The 24,296-nt window shown below is 39.8% G+C and overlaps 1 protein-coding gene across 3 annotated transcripts in view; it reads right to left on the bottom strand.

The window, feature by feature from the left end:
• Nucleotides 1-24,296, bottom strand: part of cadm1b (cell adhesion molecule 1b) — a 166,687-nt gene that overhangs the window by 120,331 nt on the left and 22,060 nt on the right. For all 3 annotated transcript variants that reach the window (XM_035622709.2, XM_035622707.2, XM_035622708.2), the window contains exons 5-7: nucleotides 18,396-18,528; nucleotides 16,100-16,229; nucleotides 6,298-6,410 (exon numbers count right to left, since the gene is read on the bottom strand). In XM_035622709.2, the coding sequence (XP_035478602.1) occupies nucleotides 6,298-6,373 (76 nt within the window). In that variant the 5' untranslated portion in view covers nucleotides 6,374-6,410; nucleotides 16,100-16,229; nucleotides 18,396-18,528. The remainder of the gene's footprint in view (nucleotides 1-6,297; nucleotides 6,411-16,099; nucleotides 16,230-18,395; nucleotides 18,529-24,296) is intronic.

Raw genomic sequence — 24,296 nt, 5'->3', positions numbered from 1 at the left:
ACTTAAACTGAAACACGGCACATGTACTTTTGATTTTCTCCAGCGGTGTTGCATTACTTCGACCTATATGCGCTGCTGCTTGCAGAGGACACAGTGGATATTTTATCAACAAGCCCACAGAGGAGGCAGAGAGGTGCAGCTACTCTGCTGTTCTCGGAAAATGAACCTGTAAGCAGCACTGTCGCCTTCTCAGACGTGAATGGGCCTGCCGTCAGCTCACAGTGGACATATTAGATAGAACTGGTTCAAAGAGCGGAGGTGGGCCAGTCAACTCCCAGTCCCTTGAGTCAATGGCCTTAAATGTGACCAAAACAAGAAGCTAACGCAATGAGGAGCCAACTTGTTGTTCATTGTTCTTGGTCGGGCCAAACAAAAACACCTATTTTTCTTTCCTGTTTTTTTAACACTGTGCAGCTGCTGATTAAAGCACCGAGATCGTTTTCTTTCTAATTCAAGCAGTGGATTAGTGGGAGGTCGATAACTGAATTATAGATTCGAGATTCAGTCTTCGCTCTGTGAAAGAGTCCTTTCTATTCCACATTGATCAGCAGTTATTTAGTCTTAATGTTGTTGAGATCGGGTCCGAATTTCATCCACTTTCAAGGGTCTCTTTTTTTGTTGATGTATGTAAATATTTTGTATGGTCTCTAAGAAGACAACAGTATATAAAAGAGTTAAAGTCACTGTCTAGACCACCATCAGTAACAAATATGCAGTGTCTAAGATGTGATGGTGTTCCCAGGGCCGGCCCAAACAGTGTCATTTTAAATGCTGTGTCTAATACTTTACGAGAGTCATATCATTGATGTCTCTCTTGCATATGACACATGGATGAAAAACAAATTATGCAGAGTGCTCGTTTGGGCTGATCTGTGTAATTTTTATAATGTGAGATGCGTCACCAGCTTCTGAAAAAATCCAACAAGTGAACAAACGTTGCAGGGCTTTGCTTGATGTGTGAAAGGAGAAACATTTGAAAATACAATGAGATGCAATTCATGAAAATTTTACCCAGTTACATTATCGAATGAGTAATGGCATAGAGATAACTTACAGATGTAGTACCCCCATTAGGGTAAATCAGGGACAACATAAACACCCACAGGTCAATATGAAAGTTGCTATGATCAATATTTTCATAATAGCATATCAACTGACAATGTGAAAACAGTCCACCAGTATGAGACCAGTTATGTGATTGGCTAGTTTTTTAGGTCTGACTGAGTAAATGGTCAATTCCAAAAAAGTCTCTGCCCTGCTTGATTTTGACAAAAAGGTTTTATTCTTTTAATAATGTTTGAGTTTTTCAAAATTTAATGGTTATATAATCTCTTTCAGTATTTATTGATGATTACTTACTTCCTAATGTCTTATTTACCTATTTAATATAAAAAAAAAAGTAATCTCAATAAAACAAGCAAGCCGGCAACTCTTGATTTACATCGAGCGGCAGCAAGTGTTCATTATTTTCATTTGTACATTTCAGAAACCATCCCTAATCAACAATTGAAGTGGAGGTGTTTGGATAATTGATAATAATAATAATTTATTAAAAATAAAACCTGTGTGAAATCATTTTAATGGCAGAAGACGGTACAACAGCAACCACTTAGATTCAAGTAGCACTTGGATTCTCCCTCCAGCTCCCCTGCTGTATTATTTTATTTTTTTAATGTATGTGAATGCAGTACACAAAAAAAAGTATTGAAGGTTTAAAAAGGTGTCAAAACTTGAATTTACTCCAACCCCAGTAAAAAAATTACTGGCATCTGCGATGTGTGAGAGAGACGGATGAATGTTCAGACTGAGGATGATCCTCGATACCTCGCCAAACATAACTGCAGGCAACTGAGGGGGAACGACACGTTTTTTGGCCATTTTTAAAGTATCTTCTTTTTGCTGAACTAAAGACTTGTTTGTGAAAACTTTGGTTTGACCTATAGTGCGGAGGATATCTTCCCAATGGGAGTTCTTCATTCAGAGAGCACTGTGCTTTGACTGCTCCAAGGCCTTAATGGTGGCTTGTAATTGCTCCATCACCCATACTAATGTGCACTCTTTGCCCCTTTCACAACAAAAACATTGCATTTCCATTTTTTTTTCCGCCGTGGACCTGATTGTCACCGTCTCAGCATCCCAGCCAATAGAGTGAGTTCTCTCAGATCCAGGCAACAGAGAGAACAATGCCATATTCATGAGCGGAGACATCAGCTCTCCTCCTCATTACCCCGGCACAGTCATTAATGGAAGCTTCTGTCCGGACAATCATGAAAGGACCTGTCATCTGTCTGTTTCTGCTAATTGACTGTTTACTACGTTTCAACACAGACAGACAGACACATTTTTGATCGTCCTCAGTTTGTCATCCAGTTTGACACCACAGTACAAATCCACTAGATAGAAATGTCCAGAGTTTCTTTCTCCTTTTTTTCAGATTTACTTCATGACTCAAAGTGATAGTGTGTCTACAGCAGAACCCCTGCAACCTTGACCAAACAATCAGATACAGTATTACTTGAAGGTCCCACTATTAAGTATGTGGACAAAAACCCTTGTGCTCAGCACCCACGGTGATGTTTTTAAGGACAGATTGGATTCTTTCAGAAACTGAAAAGATTATAAAGTCGAGGACGGAAAGAGACTCCCCCCCCAAACATGGACCTTTATAACCAACTTCTTTCTGTGTAGACAGGCTGACTTGCTTCAACTTCTGACTTGCTAGGCAGGTGCTTAAGTGAAATCTCCCCATTCACTACGAGCAGCGAGGAACCTCTGCACCCAGGTCCGTTTTATGAGGCGACTGCCAGAGAGTGTGAGGTTTGATGCACGCTCACACGCGCTGCACATGCACAGACGAGGCATAGTGATGGTTCAAATACGTACATTTGATTACCGACGGGAGCCTCCGCACAGATGTAGAGCCACGAAAATCCGAGCAGATGCTGCAGAGAGACACAGCCTTGGACGTGCAATGTGCTCTGTGAAATGATAGCTGCATAGCCCACATGACTTCGTCGGTTCTATTTACTACTAATGGCCAAATTCCTTACATGCATCAGCTGCAAATTCTCTGCCAGCCCCTCCCTTTTCAACAGACGTATTAGCTGCCACCGAATAAAGTAGTGCCATGCATTATCTAGCAATTAGAGTGAGGCTTATTAAGCAGAGTTTAATGTAAATTTAATGAGCTATAAATTCAATTTCTTTAAATAGAAGAGTATATTATTGTTACAAATGATGTACTGTGCTGATCTCGAACATACAGGCAATGAAATACTTCACAAGTGGGCCCGTACCAGTGGGCCATTAAGTGCAGTATTAAATTCATCCTGAAACACGGTGCTGAACTGTAAGCAATGTTTCATAGAGATAGTAGAGAGAAGACTGCCTTGGGGTCATACAGAGACGGCACTGATGTACTGACGGACGAAACAATGGCCAAACAAATCCATTGATCAATCCAAAGAAAATTAAGTCATTTGATCAAATTAGTTATGAGTGCTTTCAGAAATGATTGCATTTCTTTTTCTAACAGTAAAGTGTTAAACATTGTTTTTTTTGAATGCAAAAAAAAACGACCATTAACATTTAACACTCAATAGATCCAAAAAGTAATTGGCAGATTACTATAATTGAATCTATATGTAAAATAACCGTTAGTCGCTGTCCGAGTCTTTGGTGAAATGTATTGTACCTAAGATTAAAATTCTGCAGTTGCAATTGAATATGTCCGTCTTAAAATTATCTTATACTTCAAAAATATTGTAATTCTTACTTCACGACAGCAATTAGTGGTTACTATTTATTTTGCATAATAAAAAAAAATTTAATTGAGAGAAGAAAAACAATGATAAACTAATAAAATATTCAACATGTTTATGGATTAAATTAAATTACTAGTTACTACTTTATTTGATATTGCGCAGTACAATCGCTGTAGAGTAACTTTCACTTAGGTAAAGGATAAAAATACTTCGTCCCTAGTTTTCTGCTCCTTTTAATGACTGCATCGTGAGTTTATATAGACAAGTTAGTCAGCACTTCCTGTCGGCCTGAACACGCATCGCTCACAAGGGAGAAGCAAAAGCCACCAACATTATTATGGTAACTGAGGGAATAAGAGCTGAAGCAGACAAACACAAACTGAGTAAAGGGCAGAGCACTGCCGACCGATTTCACCAACGTCTTCTTTCAAAGCCGCGAGCACAGGCGGACGGAACATTCAATCACCCTCCGTGTCACATGCCACCAGGCCACCAGGAGCACAGTAACAACTGTATGTTTGCCTTCCTTTTCCTCTTTGACCCACTCCTTCGGTGGTGCCTGGAGAATTCATGACAGCTGGTATTGATCCACTTCACCATCATTCAGTCCTGACAAATGACTTTAAAATGGCAACAAGTGGGCTTATGCAACCTTCGGAAACTCGACCATCTGATGTGCCACAACAGGCCGAACCACCAGGAGAGGCACGGACAGAAATACTGCTGAACGCATTCTGTGTTGAAGTGCCCAGTCGTTTCGTGACGGGATGCTTCAGGCGAGGCAGAGCAGCTTTACCTCATGATGTCAAGGATCAGCTTTCCCTCTCTCCCTCCCTCCCTCTTTTCTTCATATACCCTATTTCCTTGATATCGTATAATAAACTCAACACCCATCGTGTTAGTTGGACTGCTCTGCTCTCACCAGATATTGAGACAAAGTTCAGACGCTCTGATTCTGATGCTCTGACTGTCGGCACTTCAAAAAAGCAAGAGATTGGGGGCATTTTCTTTCTCTCAGCTGTGGCACAGTGAAAAAAACAAATGGAAAACCGAGGTCAGATCAGACCGTTTCCGACGAGGACCTGGACCTATATAGCCGAAGCAAGCGACTGCATCACCTAATGCCGCAGCCCTCCATGTGTTCAGCCTGAGGTTATGTTCATTATTGGTGCAATATCTTATTTGACTGAGAGGTTAATTAAATTAATGTGACATGGAGACACCACACAGAGCTGTAAATGTCATTCAGCGACAATTCAACACAGACCACAGTAAATTCAACAACTGTGAAATGAAAAGCTCATAAGCAGCGAGCTGTAAAAAAAAATTATAATAATAATAATCACACTGTCTAAAAATTAATTTTAACTTCACCACACACACACACACAAACACACACCAGACCTGTTGATGGGGGATGCAGATACTATTACACTAATAGTAATATCTGGGGGAAAAGAAAGAACTGAGGAGTCACTGAAGCAGACTTCAAGTGCAAAACCTGTCGTCGCAACTGTTGCTTACCATTCGGCAACACAACAACATGCCCACCCAACCGCTGGGAGGCTGCAGACTGACATTCTAATCGTTTCACATGCGTCAGAATTCTATCGATGCGTTGTTTTTTTTCCAAGGGGGTGGAAAGAAAAAAAACAAAACAAGAGGCATTGACGCATGCAACCCTAATGCAACCGCGGTGGGAATGACGGGGACACTGCAATGGTCGTGCACGCGTATAGGGGCTCCTGGTTAAGGCTGTAAAAGCCCCAACACGGCTACAGGGCAGATTTCCCATCTCCATGCCTCTTATAGCAGGAGGAGAAGTGAAGACTGCGGACTGGAACACACACACACACACACACACATACACACACACATCGGCATCAGAGGCTGCAGTGGTGCGGCCAGAGGACACTGCTGTGCCAGACTGCAATGCGTGTTTTTATGTCCTACCGAGCGCACCTGACGCGCAGACGTGAGAGCTCTTTAGACAGCGGGCTGAGTTTGGACTGGTGAGGTTTATGCGGTTTGACTGGAGGACGCGAGCGCAGAGCCGCTGTTCTCGTTTGCCAACAAAGAGCCAGGTTCCTCCGAAGAACTTGCCCCATAGATCGAAATACCCCCCCCCCCAGATTGTCACCGGCGATGCTCCCCGTCCACGTGTGCAATCGCGCAGCTCCGACGCCACTTTGTTTCGAGCGGTCTTCCGTGCGCCTTTTGCTGTTAAAACTCCTGCACCCGCACCTCGATGAGCGCCACATCACGACATGTCACAGTCCCGCGGAAAACGGCGACGGTGCGTCGGAGTCCACGGCGGAATCGGAGCCATAGAAAGTGATGCGGAGATTTCAGGGGGGGGGGCGAGGAGAAGAAGCCTGCGCGCATCGAGCGCGTAAAAGGCACCACAACTTCTCCCCCGGTACTCCTCGGGCTTCAGCCGCGGATGGGGAAATTCTGCATCACACACACACACACACACACAGACACGCACACACAGACACACTCTTGCACGCACGAGAGAGCACAAACTTACCTTTGAGAAGAAACGCAGCTGAAATCACGAAAACAAAGAGAGAAACAGCGAGAGATCCGCTCCCCGTGATCGCCATGTTGGACACCTGCTTGAGACTGGCGGCGCTAAATCACCTAGAGACGGCCATGGGATGAAAATGTAGACACATGAGAGGCGGAGGGAGGGCTCAGGCAGGGGAGCCTGCGATCACACTTGGCTGCATTAGGATGCAATGACATCTAAGGGCTGTAAAATTATACGCGAATGGGCTGATCACACTGGAACCTTGCAAGTGTATTATTGTCAGTGCGCAACAAACGCACTGTAATTCCCCCCTAGGAATATTGAAGGAGTAATACGGCGATGCCAAGGGAAGTGTAACATACCTCGGAGGGCGGTGAGGTCACCATCAACTCACCACCGACAACCACAGACACTTTATAGGAATATTATAGCAATTTTCTTATATGTGGCCGAGACCAACATATACTCAACTGTCTGCACTTTGGTTTTCAGCATTTAGTTTGTTTATTATACAGTAGTCAGGCCAGGCTGCTGTTGTCAAAGGGAGTGTGTGTTTTGTTCTCTGTTTTATGAGGCGTTTAAAGGAGAAAGTTATAATAACCAACATAATGGAACGACAAACATTTGTGCCACTTTTTTTTTTTGCCACTTTTTTTTTAAAAGTATAATTGAAGTCAAATTGAAAAAAATTGCGGAATTAAAATAAATAGAACCAAAAGGAACAGAGGTGTACTGAAACTACAGCAATGTAAACCGAAATAACCCTGTTCAATTAAAGGAATAATCAGCAAAGTTTGATGAAACTCTGGTCCTCAAGCCACTTTGCTCAATGCCTACTCAAAGAGCGCCCCCTATTCTCTGAATGGAGTATTACGTGTTATAGTTGCAGCTGAGTGCCGAGGAGGTGGCATGCTCCTCTCTCCAGAACTGAGAACAATCTCGAACATTTCACATTTTAAAATCATACTGATTAAATGGAAATTAAATACTGCCGATTTTTAATAAAGTGTGGCGTGAACTCGAGTGTGTGTGCGCGTGGGTGATTGAGCATGGGTGATTGTGTGTGTGTGTGTGTGTGTGTGTGTGTGTCTGTGTGTGTGTTTACACATTTATTATTTCTCAGTGTGGTTTTAACTCACCCAACTGATTCTCACCTGAGACATGGTACATTAGGAATATCATGCGGGAATCACGACTGAGAACCGGGCATGACAACGCTGAATCTCATTTCCCTTCTTCATCGTGTCAAAACAGCACAAAGGCTGCTAATTGCACAATCTATTCTCTGAGACTGCATGTCAGTCCTCATTCCATGGATGAGCAGATAGCATTTAGAAGTTCACTCTAATGCTGCAGCCGTCCCCATCACTACAGATTGAATTCCACACATCACATTTATTTCAGATGTTATTATCAGTGGCAGCTCGCCAGTTCTGCCTGCCACTCACACAATGTCTCCACAAGGTGTTTTCTCCTCGCAGCACCGGCCAGACTGCTTTATTTTCCGACATTTTGTTTTCCACATTTCACCCTTTTTTGGAATTAGTAATAATATGATTGACAATACACCTGGTCTTTCAGTTCAGTTCTTGTGCACTCACTATACCCAACGTTTGTTTTCATTCTTCGTCTCCCTCCCACACTTTGTGTCAGTAATGCACTCCACTACTGCATGGCATTTCCTTTGCTCATGAGAATAGATGGGGTTGCGGGGTCTCTCTGAGAAGAGAAGCCCAGCGTCTCGGTCTCCCTGAGCAGGATGAATAATGGATGGGAGTTTGGTTTTATAGTCGGAATTCTAAGATCGGAATTAGACTTTTTAGATAGAAGTCAGGATTATGAAATTCAAATCAGAATTCAAAGACCAAAGTCCAACAACTGACTTGAATGTAAAATGTAAAAAATTCGGAGATAAGTCAGAGTTTTGGTTTTTTTAGAATTTTAAAAATCAAATTCAGACTACTGACTTAAAAAAAATTCTGATAAGTCAGAGGTCAGACTTGAGATTTCAGTTGGGATTCTGAAATTTAGATACTTGTTGGGTCTCAGAATTCAAATTTTAAAGTCAGTAGTTTGACTCTTATCTTTGTATTCCAACTTTATTCCCACAATTCGTTAAGACAGAAGTCTCATTTAAAGGCAGACTACTGAGATTAAAGTTGGGATTTTAAAATTAAAAGTCTTTTTTTTTCATCCGTACAGTATATTACACCATGCAGCTTGCAGTTTATTTTTGAGGTCTTGCATATGAGCTGGTGACACACAGTGAATACCGGCGGTGCCATTTAACAGGGCAGCCGTCAGCATTTTTCTATTTAAATTCGTGGGGAACTAGTAAAAAAAAGATTTTCGCCCAGGCATCTTTTCAGTTAATGTTTGATTAGAAATGCAATGGATTTAAATCAACATCCCCACCCCCGTATGAAATCAACCAAATTAACGGAAATTGAATTATTTGAGATGGTAATCTATTTAGGCAAACCATTCACCATGAAAATGTTTTCCTTTTGTTCTGAAAGGAAGAATAATTGAATAAGACCCTTGTAAGTGACCCCAATGGCTGAGCAAGAAAAAGGCTTGTTGAAATGAAATGCAGATTTCCCAAAGAAGATGTAAGTCGACAGGCAAGAGTATGCCAAATTCAATTCTATTCTTATAATTTGTACAAAAAAATCACAAGTATATGATATTTTCATAACAGGATGGAGCCATGGGCAGAATGATGGATAGTTGCAAGCCCCTTCCACATCAATATACAGTCATATGCACATTTCTATTTATTTCTCTAATTATTTTAGCATAACAGGACTTATAAAGTAGAAATGTATTACTGCAAATTTCCACCAACTCACTTATAGCAAATTATTACAGGAAATGATATTCCAAATATATCACCATAGGTCATCAATTCTTTATGCCTTCCAGCGATGAAACATGTGCACTCAATTGGTTTCCTGCCCCCTTTGTGTCACACTTACACACATAGGAACCACTTGTAAAAATCATATTCATACTTGTTTTCGAAATCTAAATACAAAAGAACTATCTCTGGGATTCAATAATTGAATAATTCAGTTCCATGCTGCTGATTAATAAATGACCATTTTGAGGTTTTATGTGGTGAATGCAGATACCAAAAAAAGCAAAACACACAGCATAAATTCATAATATATGTCGGTCTCTGTTCATTTGAAGCAGAAGCATTTAGTGTTTGTAAGCACCTTAACAAATGTATTTAAGTGGGACACAGTAATAATCACCATTCTCTGTCTTTTCCCCAACAGAAAGCTTGCAAATACTTAAATGTTGTACACATGCTACACATTTTATCAGCCAATGCATGCACGGCCAATTTTGCAGCCAACCAAATGGACAGACACACAGCAGATGATTGTAATAAATCACGAGTCACGTGGTACCTTGGAGAGGCTTAATGGTAATAAATTTGTTAGGGTACAGTGTATTTCAAGTTTGCTGGATGGGCCTTTCTTGTCTCCATATGCCTAGAAGAGAAATATTGCTTCAGTCCTCCCATTTATATTAGTCTGATCTCTGAAAGACTTGGGGACTTGCACTGTGCATTTTCTGGCCACTTCAACCCTGTTTGGAGCTTGAAAGAATGTTCTGACCTACTTTACCTTATTATCTGCTATCTGCGTCTTTTCTGCCTCGTACACCAACCATGATGAAGTTAAGTAGACCTTCAGTGACATCAGTCATGTTCATTCATTTTGAACTGGATGCTTGTTGTTAATATATATTGTAAGTGTTGCAACATGAACTTTCAATGTTTAGCTCATGTGGGTCAAAATCACTTAAAGTTAATTATTTTAAATGCTATGGTTTGTCAAATTTGTTATGTCAAATTCATTACGTACACATGCCATTTAAAGCATGCATCTGGACCCATTACTCTCAGCGATCTATCCATTACTTTTTTAATTGTATTACTTTTATAACGATTTGAACTGTTTAATTAGCCAACACGGGCGGTGCTGCTCTGCATGGACACACACCTGTGCTGTATGTGCTGGTTGCTAACAGTATACTGTATGTGATATATGTTTGTATGTATATAGCCAACAGTAGGCGATATACAGTATGTATGTATGTGAGCCAGCATTTTAATGCTTAAAGCCGATGAGTATTGAAGCCGATACTGGACGTGTCCAAAACAAATTTGGTTCAGGAAAATAGTCTGTTACAGTCCATTTCTATGCTTGCTTGTTAACTAGCCTCCACACTCATCTTCAACTGCAGTTTCCAGGTGCTACGGTGAATTCATTTCAGTTAATTCAATTTGTAAATTTTAAACAAAAACTACCCCCGGTTAAGAAACACTGCCTCAGGGCCATCACAAAGCTTGTATCCTACATCGACTGGTGTTTATTATTAAGATATTTAGCTGCAGGTTGGATTACAAAACTTTCAATGGATACTTTGCACTTTGAATAATATAGGACGAATATACAATAAATGTATCATATGGAAAGCAGAGACACTCTCATAATCACAATAAAAAAAACACCTCAACAGGGATTATGAACTTTCATGCAACAATTACAAATCAGGCATTTTCTAGATGAATAAAAGAGAAGAAGAAATAAAAAAGTTCTGTGTTTGCATGTTGGCATATAAATTTGTGATGTATTTCTAGCTACGCTTTACTGGGATTGTTAATACAGCTGGAACCATTTGATGAAAACATCTAACATTCATACAGTAGACTGAACAGCATAATGCAAGGCCAGGATCATTAGCATCAAACTGTCCATGACTATTTCTGCTAGGACCCAAATGGCTGGTAGCTCCCTGAAGAACACCGTACCTATAATTTTCCACATTAGGTTCAGAGTGAAATCAAAGATATATTCCAGTAATAAAATCATATCAAAAACCATCTACAAATCATTTTAGCCAACAAAACCAGATAGACGCATGATTCACCATCACATCACAACCAGGGATTTTCAACCTGGTGTATAATAAAACATTTTAAAAAACAGTGGTATTATATTATATATTATATATACAGTATATATATATATAATATTTCTCCAAGTAGCCACGAATCACATGTGGATTACAAAACAACTGAATAAATCAGTCAGAAAAATCTCATAATCTCCCAAAATCCAAATGAATGATTTGACCCAAACTTGAGGAAGACATGCATACACTACTCAGTTCACCCGACACTTTGTTGTCATTCTTTTATTTGTTTTATCCATTTATTTTACTTGCACTAGAATGCAGCCATTTCCATGCTTTTCTCAACAGACAAGACAGTGAGTTACTGTGAAATAACTATACATGTGAGTGCACATATAGTCATGTACAGCACATGAATATGAATATAGTCTGATTTACCCTGAACTTACAGAAGCTAACCAGGGCCTAAGCTTTAGCTACGCAACGGTTGTATTTGATTTTCCTTCATCCAATAAGGCTACTGTTATTCCCTTTTTTAAATCAGCTCCTCTGTGTAGAAGTCACAGTTCATTGAGCAACAGTCTTGGCATTACAGATTACTTTTCCTCCCCTGTGTTTAAAAACTTCCCTCATTTAATTAATGAATGGAATCTGTGGGATGAGGGTCTTTATGAAAACGGACTGGATTTCATCAGGTGGGAAAAACTGTGTTTTAGACTTCACTTGGCCTAATTTTTACTTCTCACTCTCTCATTGTGGTGTTGAATGGATTCAGGTTTCACTGAAGTGAGCAAAATTCAGTTTTTCTAATTCTTGCAGTGTCAAATTTACCTTTGTCAAAGCTCACCATCATATACCGTCTTTTTTCTCTCTTCCCACAGAGGAAACTCTGCACTTATTATCAGAATATAACCAAAGGCATGTTCAACATAATATTGATATTATGATGATATTCACAATGAACTCTTGTGTTTCCATTCTCATTCTAAGAAATGATGCTTTCATTCTCAATGAGACAAACAAAACATGTTACTTATCATCAGAGCATAGTGATATAAAAAAAACAATTCTAACATAACTTGCAGACAGCCATAAACTTGAGCAAAAAACTGAACCAATAATTGTTAGTATACTAATAATTGTTTACAGTAATTAATTAAAAAAGAGACAGATTTAAAATCTTTAGATTATAAAAAGGTTAAATGCATTGAAAGGGGGGATTCCCATATAAAGAAATTTGGCCCATTTGATTTCTAGTAAGATCCTTTTATATGAGTAGCAGTGGATTTTAGAGATTCGATATATGGGCTCTAGTTCAGTGTAGTTTGACTTTAAAAGAAATGAAATAGAAAAATATAAGGACACATCTTCAAAAGCTTGACCCTGAACAAAGGTTGACTTAAGAGTAGCTGAGGCTGAATGCAAACACTTATTGGAAACTGGACACCGAACTGGAGTTATTAGTCAACATCAAACTGAAATCTGATAGTCTAGAGCACAGAGAGAAAAAAATATGAAGACAGAGAGCGGAGAGGCCTGCAAACCAAATTCCCTCGCCAGATTCACAGTAACAGGTTTTACAAATTAGATCGCAAGGTCACTAAGACTAAAACTACTACTCATTTTGCAGCGTGTTCATTTTCACAGATGCTCACAACACTGCACCTGCTCCCTACCAATCGGTCGCAACCCAGTAACGCTGCGTCATAAATAGTTCACAGACATAAGTGGTAGTTTTAGTATCAGTACCAATATTCAGAAAAGGAATTTCAGATGAAAAAATATTCATTTTCGAGGAGACATCTAGTTCAACACGCACCTACAATAACAGCATTAGAACCAATGCAAGAGTCAATCAATGATACTATTTGCAAAAAAAACGACAATTTCCCAATGCTGTGGCAGCTCTAATGCTGTGGCAGCTCTAATGCTGTATCCACACACATATAGCCAACCAATGGCCAAGTGCTGCGCAGAAGAGCTGCTGCCACACTTGAGCCGAGTGCTGATCTTGCAGTAAAGCTGCACACACAGAGAGAAGGCCACTAAAAGAACAGTGACAGCACTACAGTTGTCTCTCCACAGGCAGAGTCCCAGCAGTCTTGTGTGTCATTAGCCCTGTTGTGCACCACAAACAGGAGAGGGACACGTACTGTAAGCAAAAAGCAGCCTCTGCAGTAGCATGCCACAGTTAGAGCAGCAGAATGCAGTGAACGTGTCAGTGCCTTTGACTGTATTGTTCCACAGAGGAGGATACACAATAGAGCACAACTGGATCATGACCAAACACACTGCTGATATCAAGAGTACGATTTCCACCTGATCACTCACACAGCGCAATGAACCAGACAGGAAATCATTGTCAAGTAAAAGAGGCCACGTTTGAAATGAAACACAATGTGATGACACAGCACAATTGGGTTTCATTCACTAATTTGCACACTGAATTATTCAAAAATTACAATGAGGGGAGAGTGACGGCTTGTGTTCACACTGTGACCCTAATTATCAAGATACTTCATTAGCAAGAGGAGCTGTCCTGGTATGTTGCTCTCACAATGTTTGTCATGTCAGCAAAATAAATACTTGAGAGGCCGATCACAATGAAACCCTGTACAATATAATGCTCCAGTGTTTGAGCACAGACTAATTAAACATTTGGAAAAAAAATCTGTAGTGCCAAACCTCACTAGTTGGGTGATAACCCCTGGTATCCAGAAAGCATGATGCTATAATGATGACATGAATATTAACATATTATAACCCTCTGAACGATATGACTCTCTTGCTTTCTATGCCAAAAACACGCAATGTATGAGAGTTCAGAGATTCTTTAATCTGTCTATAGTTTACCAAATTGTTGTTTTCCCTGTGTTCATAAGTAATATTGCTGTAAAACATTTCTCAAAACATGTCCTTGAGGAAAATAAACTCTTGAGCAAACATAAGGGGAGGTCATCTGCGTCGACATTGTGAGTCATGCCGGCCTCAGCACCTCCTCCACCCCCCTCTCATACTCTACATGAAATCTGGATGCTACCTTACTCATCCCTGACTCACCCACGACCTGACCTTTGGTTTCATGTCTTCCAGCTGGATGCCCAGTGGCAGGACGTAAAAGGAAAGATGAAGTAGTGGATGCTACTGCTGAACATGAACATGACTTCTGCTGTAAACTGTGTCTTCAAAGGACCTACTTTGCAGTTGTATGATGGAGTCAGTCTCAGCTGTCAATCATGGCATTATACAGTTTTCTAGCATCAAATGAATTAATTAAAACCAAAGCTACCAGGCAAATGAATAATTCTGTGATAAAAACTACCTAAAATGAACACCTTTGGGAAAAAAAAATATTATTGGCGTGTACTTTGATTTTATTAGTTTGTCCCATGACCCATATAACATGGAGGAGGTGGGTTTATGATGTATACTGCAGCCAGCCACCAGGGGGCAATCTATATGAATTCGCTTCACTTTTGGGCGGCTCTTATTTGGTCCATTTTATTTGGTCCGTCTATGGAATCAACCAACATCGCCGAGCCTATTGCTGCATGCTACTAGAAATGACACAAAAACACACTTTAACATAAAAGTCTCAAATGGTTTTCAAAGTGTATCTTCTTCAAATGACATACAGTAAGGTTTTTTCCTCTATCTGACAATTGAAAATGAGCACACCTATTCTAATCTACACTAAGTGAGAAAACAGAATTGCATTTTATGCGCTTCCCTCTTCAGTGGAACTTAATAAAGCCCATCACTATTGCTCACACGCCATCAATGAATGTTCAGCTGGGGATGAATTCTACTTTATATTTCCTCTGTGTGAGATATAACAGGTCATTGTGAGAAATAGTGATGAAACAAACAATCATTTTTATTCCCTGTTGAACTATCTATTAATCTCTGTTGCTTCATGGATGATTGATATGCCAATTGCTTTAAGTCTACCTCAGAATCTGCCTGTACGCAGTGCTGTGTGTAACTCACTGTAACTGTATGCAAGTCTCAGTGATCGCATTACTGTACATCAGAGATTCAAGTCGAAGTGGGTTTATGTAAAGTCAGCCGCATAGAATACAAATACACTTTACAAAACTGACACAAATGATCTGTAAACTTTGTCGGGAAACAATCAGCACTTGGAGAGGTACAAATCTGTTCAACCACCCTAAAAGGGAAGAATCTAAACAAACATGCAGTGAGGGTTTCACTTAGGTCAGTACAAACCCATTCATCTGTATCACACAAGGTCCCGAAACATAAACAATTATTTACCAATGCATTGGACCAGTTGAAAAAAAGACGTTAAGAGCAGCAAATGTACAAAATAGGCGAGGAGGCTGTCATATTCTGTTCTAGTCCATTCATAATGTGGCTCATGATTGTGTATTAAAATGATTGCGAAGATGATCGCCCACTACGATTCCCACACAGGCCATAATCTGTCCCAAAATGTCACAAATACTGTACATATACTGTACTGCCTCATTTTAGGATGAGTGGTTTGACATTTTGGCAATTGCTTTCCTGCCATGAGCATGATGAGATGATCTGTACTACCATGACTGTACAGTAAATCTAAAGGTACAGCCAGGAACTAGTTTTTCTCGGAAAAAGCTGACCTAGTTTCCAGTCTCAATACTAACAGAAGCCAACTAGCTGCTAGTTCACATATACCTGACAAACATGAGAGTGGTATCAATCATCTCATGTTATTATTTCCCCAAAATATGCAAAGATTCTTTTCAGGGGTTACAAGCAAAAGACTGCTGTGCTATTTAGATGCTGGACCTCGCTCATTGCAATGACAATAGGTGACTTGTTTCTGATGGGCGTGTTAAGGTGCTAAAGGCTAAACACTCACCTGTTCACCACTGCAGAGACCTGAGGCCTGTACCACGAAGCAGGATACGTGGTGATCGAGGTAACTTCAGGTTTAACTCTGGGTTTTCCGTCCTACGAGGCTGGATCTCTTCTTAACTGGGACAGCTAACCTGCAGGTTAAGTTCGAGATAAGATATCAGAGCCAGTCACAAGTCCAACAACTGACCAATCAGATCACTGAAAAACCAGAGTTGAGAATAAAGCGCAGCAGATATTAACACCCACTGTTAGAAAGGCTCCGTTCAATTGCGAATACGTTTTTCTTCTTAAAACAGTGTTGATGTCATACGGACTTGTGGCTTCAACCGATGCGTACACCATCGTTTTACAACCTCATCGCTCGTGTAAGGTCTACCTTGGATGGTTTCGACATTATGGCTAAAAATCAAAATGTTGATTCAGAATAAGAATGGGATTTTCACTTTCGTGAGCTGTTGAGCTCTTGCTGCTCCAGACTTTTCATGTGTCCACTCTGGTTTTAAAACAGTTTTCTAATAAACAGAGGGAGAGTTTATCACACTAATAGACTCATCCGTTATCCAGGATGGTCAATGTTGGGTCAAGTCGAACCAGATATCGAAAACATATCCTGGGTATGTCGAACTGGCTTCGTAGTACAGGCCCCTGGGCTCACTTCTTGACAATGCAGATTTGGTTGTTCCAAAAAGTGCAGCGATTGCAGGTGAGAATGTGGTGACAGGTCATATCCATCTACAGTACAGTACAGTAATATATAAATAGTGCTACTGTATCATATTAAATTGATATTAAAGAATTGTCATGTTACTAAAATAATTTCATATTTAGATGTACAACTATTGCAGTCTTTTTCTAATGTGAATGTACAGTACATTTTTTTTTAATGAAATGAACTGGATACATTTTCTTGTGCTGCTGCACATGGAACAAAACTGGAAATATTCCATGTATTAGAGCAAACGGATGCCTTTGCCTACTCATTCAACCATTACAAAAGGTGATTGTAAAAGACTGCTGGTATTATCACTTAATCTGAATGGCTGAATACTGATTGATACAAGATATCTTTATTAAAAAGATGTCCCGGTCTACAATGTAGAACCTGCCTATTCAACACTCATACGCTGTTCATTAAGAATCCCTTTTTGATGTCAGTCATATCTCACCCTGGCCAAAACTCAGCTGGGGACATGAGTGATAACAGCACCACTGTGGGTCGTTTCAATTAGTTTCTGAGATGAAAAATACATAATCCTCATCCTTCATGCCAGGATGCTTTCTCAGATTACAACACAGCCTGTATTAATCATAACATTTATGAATAAGAAGTCTGTGCTTGCATAGCGCTGCCAGTCATCTTGTCTGGCTCCAGGTACTGACAACTACTCGTGCTCAAGCATAACAAAGACAATTAAGCGTTGGAGTGTGTGTTTGAGTTCTATTTGGGATTCATAGCACTTTAAGTCCTGGGCCACAAAATGAGATCCTCTGTGATGTTTGGTTTTGCTAACAAAGATTCACTCCACTTGTGGCTGTGGATCACAGCCACTTCAACTTGACCAATACTAAAACCCTTGGTGCCAGACTGCTGCAATTTGTGCAAAAAAAATTAAAAAATCCCTCCTTCTCAGAGTCATAACCTTACAAATAACCTTAATATTTCCTTACAAATGTACATATGCCAGCATATACAAACATGTGCTAATACAGCTTTATCTTCATGTGATACATCCCATAAGATGACTTGGCCTGTGACTACCGTTGTTGAAAGTCTCTTGATATTCCTCCAGCTTAATAGAGGAAACGTCTGGAACATTAGTATAGCAGGGATGGGAAGATGAAAACAAATCAATGCCAAAGACTTCATGTGCCAATACACACTATCATATCAGTATAGGAAGAGGCATTTTCGATACATGCAGGAGTGTTTAGTACCATGCAACACAACTCAACAGCTCCACAAACTGCAGCCTCCTGCTTTCTCCCACGTCTTTAAAACTGATCGCCAAGCCAGGGTTTACAGCAGCGCAGCTGACATTAGACTGCAGTAGTTATGGGTGTACCTAATAAACTGGTACCTGAGTGTGTGAGTGTGTAGGTGGCTTCAGTCCACAATGACTAGCCTATTGAAATTAAGCAAAAGAGGAAGAGATGCACACACACACACACACACACACACACACAGTCTACACAGTGGTTGCTCTACGGCTAGACAACCATATAGTTTATAGAAGATATATCATTTATATACATTCTCTGGCTACAACCTCTGGTATGTGATTTGCGGTCACACTCACCTGTACATCACTGTTGCCGTGTGCACCGTGAAGTCCTCCACAATCTGCTGCTCACTCATCCTCTACTCGTGTTGTCTCACTGGCTCCTCAAAGTTATCAAGCAGTTGACAACCATAAACTGAACAACCACAGACTGAAAAGGAGAAAGAGAAGAAGAAGAAGAAGGAGAAGAAGAAGAAGAAGAAGAAGAAGAAGAAGAAAACTAAGCTCTGCCCACTGGAGGTTTGTGTTGTCATTACACCTATAATAGTTTCATTTACATCCATGTCTGTCCAGATTCATGTTTCATATGTCGAGAAGACCTTGAGGGAATTTCATAAAAAGTGTTATATGTATTTTGCCTTGATTATTCCCTGAATATTTGAGCTATGGCCCCCATAGCTCAAATATGACCTCACGAAAAATCCTTTTCGTGAGGTCAGAGTGACATTGGTCTTTGATCACAAGAATCTGATCATGTCATCCTTGAGTCCAGGTGAACTTGGAAACCACATTTCTAAGAAATTCCTACGGGGCATTCCTGAGATGGGGCCTATGCATTAATGAGAAAAAGTATAGTTTTTAGTCGATATATATGAAAGTGGACTGGGTTCTGCCTAATCTGGATGTGGCCCCAAACGTGACAGCCCATGTTGCCTGGACAATCAGGAGACACTGTGAATGATGGGAATCATAAAACTACGGCTACATTTTGATTGTCACTGTTCTTTTATGTATTAAGCATGATTCTAATGTAGCTGTCTGGCAGAAAGCATCCAGTGTGTCTTAGCTCCAGTGATGAATTGAATTAGGCAGAAGTGACATGCATATGAACACAGACTGAGCTCAGGCAGAAATACAAGACAGGAACTGAATTGATGAGGACTCACTAATTTCAAACCACAGCATTATCAAATTAGCTTGGTAAAAGGGCTCTGTATTGACTAGCTATCGAAGGGGTCATTTCATTTTAGTTGTTTTTTTTTAAAGGCAATTTAATTGCTAAATGAGGGCAATCAATTTGAAGAATTGTCAGCAGAATGAACTGAGAGGTTATACTGCATGTCGCAACGTTTTTAATTGTAGGAAGGGTGTGAAAAATCCAGTCCCTGAATTGAAAGTTAATGGGCCAGGTGGACACATACCGACCACCGAGCCATTAGACAGTGTAATTAATTAGCATTCAGCAATTGCATTCCTGCTTCTTCTCCGACAAAAATGGGCAAAACAATGATATGAGGACATTGTGCACTGTTAATTGGAAACAAAGACAGGTTTTACAGAATACCAAACCAGGAGGCATAGTGCACTGTCTCTGTCTTGACCCTCAACACAAGATATAAGTGTAACAAGAAAGAGGCTAATTCTTTATCTCCAAGATGCTCAAATCACAGAAAGACATTGTGATTTCAGACCATGCTGCAATCTAAGGATTGTGGTTCTACATAATGTGTGCTGGATAGGACGTTATAATTAGGGATTTTTCTGTATTTTGTTTATGCTATCCTTTTCCCCCTTCTAGTTCTTCTGTTTCTCAATGTATTTAAACTCTGAAATGAAGCGATGAGAAGTTACTTACTATTATCTGTTAAGAAATTCAATAAAAGAGTTTTTGCTGGCATTTAATCAATAAAGAATGTAACCCTGAACAAACTAGGATTGTTAGGTTCACACACACACGCACACACATTCACACAAATATACACTTATGGCCATGGAAACACATGTGCCTACACGACACATGAGATTTACTGTAATGTAGATTTACAAGAAATAGATTGATACTTATAGTCGTTGTCTCTCAGTGACACTTAATGAAGTAAAGTACAACTCTCTTAAGTGCAAAGAAAATAAGACCGTAAAGACTCTTCCTCTAACTACATAATAGAGAGTGTAATGAAGAATGGCATGAAACATTTATTGCACCACGTCAAAGATAGCATATGCTTGATGTATGATTAAAAATGTCTTGGATGAATTGAAAAAAGCACCAGACTTTTGCTGTTTGTTGTACAGTAGCGTTGTAGTTTGGATTCTGAACAAAAAAAGGTTAAACATTTCTGACCTTAGATTAAGATTTAGGAGCAAAATTGTTCCGTTTGCTTTGAGATGAAAGGAAAAGACAAGTGAAGATTGAAAAGCTGTGAATAAGACTGCGTAAGTGGGGTCAAAGGGAACAAGCGACGGACAACATGTCTCCGTCCTTATCTTTCTCACACAATCAATAGAAGTGAAAAGGTTGGAAAATTGAACATCTGTCCTTCAAAGTTTATCTTATTCCGTTTGATGTTCTTCAAAATGAGAGTCAGAGCGACCACTCCTGTTAGACTGAGTGTAATAGTAGTTATAGTCAAAACAATGTCTTACCACAAAGTTGTTTGCATCTTTAGTTATGATAGTGTATGAACAGAATTAGGTTGAATTGTTTTAAATAAGCTATATTCAATATTTTGGGAAATGCCGATTACAATCGATGATTGTAAGACACTTTGGGGGAAAAAGTGTCAGCAAAATTAATGTAATGCAAATGTTTAAATGCCCTTATTCAATTCCGTGTGGACAGATAGATGAGAACACTGATACCACTGTCAGACAGTATCTGCCTGTTAAATATGAGGTGACATCCAGCAGCAGATGAGCTTATAGCTTAGCTCAATTCTTGGCTTGGAGCAGTGATTCCCTGGAATGTGTACCCGTTGCCTGACAACTGCTCATAGCCAAGAAACAGTCCAGCACATAACCCATAGTTTAAAAAGCAAACTGTCATTTTACACTTCAGTCTTTCTGAGGTGAAGAGGTGCTGGCAGGGAGATGTAGTTACCCTCAGACAGTCAGGCTCGCCGTGTCCCCCTGTTTCCAGTCTTTGCACTGAGCTCAGCTGACTGGCTGCTCGCTGCATAGCTTCATATTTCAGCACAGACATGAGAGTGGTATCAATCCGCTTTTCTAACTCTCCTCCAGAAAGTGAGTAAACGTAATCCGCGAAATGTCAAACTATTCCTTGAAGACAAGCCAGGGTTCAAATTAACAAGATAAATGAATCCACCAAACACATCACTGGGGAGCTTTTGATGCTTGACCTCATAATGCAAGTTGCCAACATAAAAATGTATTTGAAATCCTTACATTATTCAATGGCTATTGTTTTGTTTTTTTATTAATTCAATTATTTCCTGGTGTAGACAAACTTTCTTTTTCCAAGATTAGGTTTCCTTAGCTATTGCTCTGCAGCAGTGAGTGTTGAAAGATAACTCACTTCTGTTTCAGCTGATGTCTGCCTGTGTGTTACACACACCTTCATTTTGGCATCAATCTAAAGGCACATTCAAAAGCCCAACTGAAGTTATAGTGGGTTGTGCAGCCAACGAACCATGGCCGAGTTAACTTCCAGGTCGGCTTGCAGGACAACAGCCCTGCTGGTCTCGAGAGGGCTTTCGGAGGCCATAACATTATTCACATAAACACTGCACATTGAAAAACCTGTTCAAGTAGGACTGAATGAACAAACACACCGAGCCAAGCTCTTATACGTAGGCTCCTACTGGGAACCTAATAACACCAATAGTCCCAAAGTAGGTTTTGACATGTACAGGGGAAATAGTGCATTGCTTCTAAGGTGAGGTACTTATATACCGGGTGCACACAAGGAAAGCAATGACCTATTTTAGTTCATATCAGATTGTACTTATTTATTTCCTGTAACCTGTTGTGGTACAATCACTGTCTATACCATGCTTTGTGTATTCATTTTGTTTATCGCATACAGTACATGTAAAAGATGATCCTTTTCATCAGCCACATATTTCATGCATCTCCCTTCTTTTCACTTGAAATTCCTTTGGTTGGTTTTTTGTTGTTGTTGTTTTTTTTCCAGTTTTGCAGACAGCATCTTAAGAGCACCGTTCTGCATAGCCCGGGGTTTGAAATGGGGTTTGAGTGTATTAGAGGCTCATCATACATCTTGAGTGAAATCCAAAGTGACAGGTTTCTTAAAAGACTGAGGATCTGATGTGAACTGTCACTGCGTATTTCAGAAGCCGCTGCATGCTCAGCTCAGCTTACAGGATGTTTGAGCAGTGGTCCGCAGTGAAAGTCTTAAAATCAATCGGTTACTCCACTCATGAATACGATTTATAAATAACGACAAGTGCCTTGGAGAAGAGGCTGTTCTCTTGTGTTTTGATGGACTTGTAAGAGTAGCGAGCTCTTTGCCCCTACTTCAGACGTGTTGAACTCATTTCATGTCGTTGTAATTTAGCTTTATACAGGAATTTATTACGAATGTGTGTGTGTGTGTGTGTGTGTGTGTGTGTGTGTAGAGTTCATTTTCATTTGTTAAATATTATTAAATGCTTACATCTAACACAAATGCAGAATAATTTCAATGCCTTTTTTTCCCCATCAATTTTTATAACATGCAGAAAGAAAATAGTAATTCAAAAGTAAGCGATGGACATATAATAATGGAAAGGGGATAATGGAAATTTTGAATAGAAACTGGGATTTGACAGCTGCCTTTACTTTTTTAATATTTCTTTTAGCAATGAAAAGTGCTCTATAAATCAAATTTATTATTATTATTATTATTACTTGATATATTCTAGATGATTTAATAAAATAACGTAAACACCCTCATGTACCAGTGCTGCCAGTGTAAATGCATCTGGTGTGATGTAGGAGACATTCTGTGGAAATATCACAAAAATAAAAATAGATAATTCCCAAGTGGCCGAATTAGAATCATTACAAACAGAAAAACTATCAATCAAACACCAACATCACCAAACCCACTATTCACCACTGCAGATGTCTTGAGCCAAACATCCCCTCCAGCTGGGCTGCTGGGTCAGAGTCAGACTGTTATGTTTGGAGCCAGACATGATGGGCACATGATGGAAATCTATTATCTACCATTTTCTAAATTACAACACTTTTACAGTAGAATAATGATCGACATTAGATCTCATTAATCCCTAATTGAGTGTGTACACTTTCCACGCACGAATTATACAGCAAGATATTGAGTGTCCCATTCAGTAGAAGAGATATGCTGCCCCCCTACGTCAGACAGACCACATTACATGAAAGTGCTATTTGACGATGTGTTGCCATCTTATCTTACGGCTCCATTTCCATGCTGTGATGTTTTCATATCGCTAGGTGGCAGCAGATTTCTAAGATTTATCTGCCACAAAATCTTTTTGGTTGGTTTTGTGTTTTTCAACTGATGTTTTGTGTTTCATTGTGGTGTGTATTCACTGTCCTCTGCTCTAGGTCTTCGTTTAATTAGGATCAAAACGCAACATTGAAAATTGAAAGTTTTAACATCATAAAAAATCTTGATATATTATTTTCGGACATATTGCAGATGTACGTACATGAGATGATGAAGGTAACACAAACACTAGAATACATGGTTTAAGCCACCCCAGTTTGTGGTGCTTTTGGTTTTGATTGCATCGTGTGTTCTGTTTTTTTGTCAGTTATTTCACATAGTTCAGTCCTAAAATTATGTTTAGATATTTTTAATATTTAAGAAAAAACAGGGTAAGCTCTCTTCAAATTCTCAACTTCATAATTTCCATATCAAACTGATTTGTTTTGCGTGCAGTCTTAATCCACTCGCAATCATCTGGTCTCCGAATATTTTTCTTGCATTCTGAGTCATGCTACTGAGGCCGAGGTGAAGACTCGTCATGGTCTGGCAGTCAAACACTGGACTGAGAGTGGAACTGAGCCTTCTTTGTACGTGATGATGATTAAAGTTGGTTAGAGCATTACAATGACGTCTAACAAAGACACCTTGGGTCTACAGTGGTGACGACAGTTTGCATGTGTTGTGTAAATCATCACCAAAGAATGAAATCTTTATGATGGGGGAAGCTGCATGCGACTGGACACTGCATCCTCTCTTTTTTTTCT

The sequence above is a fragment of the Scophthalmus maximus genome, chromosome 11, assembly GCF_022379125.1.
Source record: "Scophthalmus maximus strain ysfricsl-2021 chromosome 11, ASM2237912v1, whole genome shotgun sequence".
Taxonomy (NCBI): Eukaryota; Metazoa; Chordata; class Actinopteri; order Pleuronectiformes; family Scophthalmidae; genus Scophthalmus; species Scophthalmus maximus.
This window is presented reverse-complemented; position numbering and strand designations above follow the sequence as displayed.